General features: G+C 43.5%; 1 protein-coding gene across 1 annotated transcript; it reads right to left on the bottom strand.

Annotated features, from left to right (window-relative positions):
- Positions 1 to 4678: 4678 nt before the first annotated feature.
- Positions 4679 to 5782, bottom strand: LOC138895851 (uncharacterized). Its single transcript, XM_070180591.1, has one exon. It carries the CDS (start codon positions 5780 to 5782, stop codon positions 4679 to 4681), a length of 1104 nt encoding a protein of 367 aa, XP_070036692.1.
- Between the last annotated feature and the right edge of the window lie 1105 nt (positions 5783 to 6887).

The following is a 6887-nucleotide window of genomic DNA, read 5'->3' as shown; positions in this document are numbered from 1 at the left end:
TCACCTTCTCAAATAGTAACTCAACATAACAAGAAAATTTGGAATACATATTGAATGTATATATCTTTTGACACAAGGATTATTTGAAATAATCAATTTATAATGAGTAACACGGGACTTACAAGGCCATTGTGGGGTTCAATTCTAAAAGAGGAGTTCAGCCAACATACCTCGCTTTGAGCTTTCTGTAATTCACTACACAGTTCCGGAAATCCTAGCAACTTTGATATATTTAGAGATATAGCAATATTGAGCACAAATTAGGAAGGAGTTCATGGTTCCAGCTCATTTGAGGTCAAACACTAGGTGGGTATTATGATTTCATGGTCCTCCTATGGTGGATTCCTTCACCCCACAACCCAAGGTCTACCCATTCGAGCTCAACTACCTTACAACAACTCATGATTGTACATACATGCATAGATACACTCTCACACCCCTTATTAACCATCTTCTACCCCAAATTCGAAATTGAGACGTAGACATGGAACCTTACCTCTTGGATGAAGAACTTATGAGTTTATCCTTGTGAATTCTCCAACTTTGAGAAAGAATTAATGGACAGTAATCTTTGGAACTTTCCCTCTCACTCTATGGCACTCCCTCTCTCTAAAAATATCAGGTTTTTACCTTACAAATGGTCTTCAACGACTATATATCAAAATAGGGTCGGGTTAAAAAAAATTAGAAAAATACAGCCCCAATGCAGATATGCGGTCACATACGAGACCGCATAATGCTCCACCGGCCCGCAGAATGGACCTTATAATGGCCCTCCAGAGCTGGGCATTTCTGCTTCACTCTACGACAGGTCTGCGATCACGTTATGCGGCGTAGTACTTTCCTCTGAAAATATTTATATTGGATCTGTGATGGATTGTGCGACTCACGAAATGTTTATGCGGCCACATAATGGACCGTATAATGGTCCTTAAATTTGCTCAAGTTTCTACTTCATTCAGCGGCAGATCTGTGGTCCACAGATCAGTTCTGCGATCACAGAATGGACAACAGAAAATGCCCTGCATTGCCAAACAATTTCTTCAACTCCCCAATGAACTATTCAACACAAAAAGTCTGTACCTCGGCACCACGAAACCCCGGGTTTTAGGTAAAATTTTATGGGGCCTTACAATGTAGTACATTATTTTTTAAATTAATAATATCTTTCCAAAACTACTTTTTCTTTCAAATCCACATCCAAATGACTCGAATCTAGTCAAATACTACTTACATGAGTCAATATAAGCTTTAGGAATTGATTCCATAACAAAAAAAGGTTCAATCTTTAACCCAAATCAAAAAGTCAACAAAAAGGAAACCTCGGGCCTTATATCCGAAAAGAATCTCTACAATCATCATCGCATAAGTCTACCTCGACACCACAAAACCCCGGATTTTAGGCAAACTTTTATGGGGCCTTACATCCTCCCCTGCTTAGGATCATTCGTCCTCGAATGAGGGTCAAAATACGCCATTAGCATCCACTGTGATTCAGCTATTACTTCACACACTAACAGTACCCAAATTTTTGACTAACTCCCTAAATTTCCAAAAATTTTGGCAGAGTTTCCCTTGTAACTGGGCCTATCCACCTGTATGAGAATCCCAGAAACCAATCCTAACAACATAACCACAACACAACAATGTACAACAATACGGAAACAACACCGGCAATAATACCATAAACATTGCATTACCAAGAGGGAGTATCCTTAACATAAGTTGTACAAGGGAATATAATATGTAGAAAGTTAGCTCTTAACATCATGAATACAACTACATTGTTATTCATGTAAATTAGGGTACTTCTTCTTCATCTCTTCCTCGGCTTCCCAGGTGGCCTCTTCAACATTTGGTTTCGCCATAGCACTTTCACGGAGACAATCTCTTTATTTCTCAACTTCCAGACTTGCCTATCAAGAATGGTAATTGGAATTTTTTCATAAGTCAGTCCTTCATTAACCTCTATAGTCTCAACTGGAACAATAAGCGACGGATCTCCAACCACCTTCTTAAACATGGATACATGAAACACCGGGTGCACTAAAGATATATCTGGAGGTAGTTCTAGCCTGTAAGCCACATGACCAATCCTCTGAATGATTTTGTACGGTCCGACATGCCTCGGACTCAATTTTCCTTTCTTACCAAACCGCATTAACCCTTCATGGGGGAAACCTTCAAGAATACCCAATCATCCTCTTGGAACTCCAAATCCCTACGACATATATCCGAATAGGACTTCTGACGACTCTAGGCAGCTTTCAACCGTTCCTTAATGATCTTAACATTCTCCATAGCCTGATGCACGAGGTCTGATCCTATCAACTCCACTTCCCCAATCTCAAACCATCCAATGGAAGATCTACATCTCCTACCATATAGAGCCTCGAACGGTTCCATCTGAATGCTAGCATGATATCTATTATTATAGGTAAATTCTATGAGCGGCAAATGATCATCCCAGCTACCTTTGAATTCAAGAATACAAGCGCGCTACATATCCTCAAGCGTATGAATAGTCCGCTCTACTTGTCCGTCGGTCTGTCGATGGAAAGATGTACTAAGATTTACCTGAATACCCAAACCTTGCTTAAATTTCTTCCAAAAGTTAGTCATGAATTGTGCCTCCCAATCAGAAATGATGGAAATTGGAGTGCCATGTAGCCTGACTAGTTCCTTGATATACAACTGAGCATACTGTTCTGTTGTGTCGGTAGCCATAACATGTAAGAAGTGTGTTAATTTTGTAAGTCGATCCACAGTCACCCAAATCGAGTCGAACTTGTGAGGAGTGTGAGGTAGTCCTACCACAAAATCCATATTGATCATCTCACATTTCCACATCGGAATTTCTATGTTCTGTGCCAACCCATTGAGCCTTTGGTGTTCGGCCTTCACTTTCTAACAATTTGGACATCTTCCTACAACATCCGCTACATTCCTCTTCATATCATTCCACCAATAGACTTCCTTAAGATCATGGTACATCTTTGTAGTGCCCGTGTGCACGGAATACCTAGAAGTGTGAGCCTCGATCATGATTCTCTCCTGAAGACCATCCACATTTGGAACACATAGTTGCCCTTGGTACCTTAGTGTACCATCATCCATGCCAAGAGAAAATGCCATGGTTTTATGTTTATGAATCCCCTCCTTCAATTGTACCAATAATGGGTCATTGTATTGTTTTTTCTTGACTTCCACAACAAGCGATGATTCAGCCCTATTTTGCACAATCACTCCTCATTCACTAGAATCCGCAAGACGATCTCCCAAACTAGCCAACCAATGAACCTCCTTGGCCAACAGCCTTTGATATGCCTCTAAGTGAGCCAAACTACCCATAGATATCCGTCTAAGAGCATCCGCTACAACATTAGCCTTCCCCGGATGATACAGAATATCAATGTCGTAATCCTCGAGTAACTCAAGCCATATTCTCTACCTCAGATTCAATTCCTTCTGTTTGAAAATGTACTGAAGGCTCTTATGGTCCGTGAATATATCCACATGGACCCCATATAGATAATGACGCCAAATCTTTATTGCATATACCACCACCGCAAGTTCTAAGTCATGTGTTGGATAGTTCTTTTCATGATTCTTGAGTTGCCTAGAAGCATATGCTATCACCTTGCCATGTTGCATTAATACACACCCAAGTCCGATTCTTGAAGCATCACAATATACCACAAACCCATATGTACCCTCTGGTAGGGTCAATGCCGGTGTAGTAGTCAATCTTGATTTCAACTCATGGAAGCTCCTTTTACAAGCATCTGACCATTGGAACTTAACCGCCTTCTGTGTCAATTTAGTTAACGGAGAGGGAAGAGTAGAGAACCCCTCCACAAACTTCCTGTAATTCCTGCTAAGCCCAAGTAACTGCGAATCTCTGTTGGGGTAGTAGGTCTACGCCAATTCTTCACCGCCGAAATATTCCGAGGATCAACCTTAATTCCTTCTCTAGAGACAACATGACCCAAGAACGTGACAAATTCAAGCCAAAATTCACATTTCAAAAACTTCGCATATAACTAGTGCTGATACAGGGTCTGCAAAACTGCCTTGAGATGATCGGCATGGTCCTTTGACTGCGTGAATATACTAGAATATCGTCAATGAACACTATCACAAAGGAGTCAAGAAAAGGCTTGAAACCTCGATTCATAAGATCCATGAAAGCTGCCGGGGCATTTGTTAGCCCAAATGACATTACCAGAAATTTAATGTGCCCATACCGGATCCTGAAAGCTGTTTTCGGACTATCCTACTCCCTGATATTCAATTGGTGATACCCGGATCTTAAATCAATCTTGGAGAAGTACTTAACACCCTGTAATTGGTCAAACAAGTCATCTATGCTTGGCAGAGTGCTTATTCTTGATCGTGACTTTGTTGAGATGCCGATAGTCAATACACATTCTCAATGACCCATCTTTCTTCCTTACAAAAAGGACCGGTGTGCCCCAAGGTGACACACTCGGCCGGATTAAACCCTTCTCTAACAAATCCTTTAATTGTTCCTTTAGTTTCTTCAACTCTGTTGGTGCCATTCTATAATGTGGAATAGATATAGGTTGCATGACTAGCATCACATCAATCCAAAAATCAATCTCCCTATCTGGCAGGATCCTAGAGAGCTTATCCGGAAAGACCTCCCAAAATTCATTCACAACTGGTACAGACTCAAGTGTAGATGCCTCAGCGTCAGTGTCCGTAACCCGAACCAAATGGTAAATACACCCTTGTTGATCATCTTGGTGGACTTAAGGTAAGAAATAAACCTACCCTTCGGCACCACATAGTCCCCCTTCCCTTCAATAACTAGCTCATTTGGAATCTCAAATCTAACGGTTCTGGTTCGGCAATCAAGCTTAGCAAAACATGAATAAAGCCAGTCTATCCCCATGATTACATCAAAATCAACGATCCCCAATTCAATGAGATCCGCCATGGTATCCTGACCACGCAATGTGATAACACAGTCCCTATAAACCTGTGCGGCCACAATATACTCACCAACCGGAGTAGATACAGAGAACGGCTCATAAATCTGTTCCGATTCTATGCCAAACTCCACAACAACATAGGGAGTGAGATATGCCAAGGTGGAATCGGGATCAATAAGAGCATATACATCATGAGATTGGACAGTCAATATACATGTGACGACATCTTGAGAAGCCTTTGAACTCTGGCGACCACTTATAGCATAGAAACAGCTAGGTCCTCCCAAACTCTGTGCACCACCCCTAGCTGCACCACGCCCTGCGGGTGTTGGAGTGCCTCGAGATGGAGGAGGTGTTGCGGATGTAGTAACTGCAAAACTAGCTGGTTGTGCTACACCCCTGCCCATGTTCTGGTCAGACAAATGGCAATCCCTCTGAATGTAACCCCTCATACCACACCCGTAGCATATGAGTTGGTCCATGAAGCATGCCCCAAAGTGCATCTTCCCACACCTAGGACATGGGGGCCTCCGCTGCTGCTGAAATCTCCCACCAGACCGGCCCTGCTGGTAGGATCCCTTGTTGCCCTGGCTGGACCTAAAACGGCTCCATTGCTGTTGATTGGGCCCCGATGTCTGTGCACCGACTGAAGACTGAGCAAAAGACTTGGATGGCCCTAATGACCCTCCCCCGAATGCTGACTTACCACCACCACCACCAGAAGAACCACCAAAGTTGTCCGTAGACCGGGCATTGCTTCTGCCCTCACGCTCCATTCTATTCTTCAATTTGCGGGTCTCTGTGGCTTGAGCAAATGCCACCATCTTTCCATAGTTCATATCAGAATTCAAGGCAGTTGTAGCGGCCTCATTAATAACCAAGGGGCTAAGGCCCTACACAAACCGGAGCACTCTAGCCTCCATAGTGGGAAACATGTAGATGGCTTATTTGGAAAGGCGCGCGAAACTCATATGATACTCTGACACACTCATGCTACCTTGTTTCATGCTCTCAAACTCAGTGGCATGGGCTGCCTTAGTCTCAACAGGCAAAAAATGATCGATAAAAGTATCTGCAAACTCACTCCATCTCGCCTGAGGGCTCCCCTCCTCACAAGAGTGCTCCCACATCTCAAACCAAGAATAGGCCACCCCTTTCGGGCGGTAGGAGGCCAACTCCACTCCCTCCGTCTCAATAGAACGCATAACTCAGAGGGTCTTGTGCATCTTGTCAATAAAATCCTGGAGGTCCTCCTTAGGATTAGTACGTGTGAACACTGGAGGATCCAACTGAAGAAACATGTTCACCCTTGAACTAGCGGAATCCCCTAGCTGACTAGAAGAAGTTGGTGCAACATTTGATCTCTAGGCTTGGGAAACCACTATCTGAGCTAACATTTGTATGGCTCCCCTAAGATCCCCATTAAACACACCAGGATCGAAAGCTGGGGCTGGAGGTGGAACTGGAATATCAGCTAGAGGGATCGCTGCACCCTCAGTGGGTGTAGGGACAGGTGCAGTCTGACTAGGAGTAGTAGAATCAGGCAGTGTAGTAGTCGGGGGAATAATCTCACCCCTCGGGCGCTCACCCGCTTCATCATGTAAAGAATCTGCTGCCACTCCTGGGGTGGCATTGGATCCTTGCCCATTTCTTGCTTTCTTGCTAGGCGCCATGTACTGAAAATTAGAGTAATGCACAAGTTACATGAGGAACAGTCTTACAATCAGCTCTATCGCACGATCTAGAACATCAAAGAAGGATATTATTCCTAAAATCCCAAGTAGCCTCCTACTTATAGATGTGGTTGACAGCACATCGATAAGAAGGACTCAACTAGGAACGCCTTCGATACATCCTAGGACACTTTAAAACCTCAGGCTCTGATACCAAGCTTGTCATGCCCCGACCTCGGGGGACGCGACCAGCGCT

The sequence above is a fragment of the Nicotiana tomentosiformis genome, chromosome 7 (genome assembly GCF_000390325.3).
Source record: "Nicotiana tomentosiformis chromosome 7, ASM39032v3, whole genome shotgun sequence".
NCBI classification, from domain to species: domain Eukaryota; kingdom Viridiplantae; phylum Streptophyta; class Magnoliopsida; order Solanales; family Solanaceae; genus Nicotiana; species Nicotiana tomentosiformis.
Note: the sequence above shows the minus strand (reverse complement) of the source record. Positions and strands in the feature narration are given on the sequence as shown.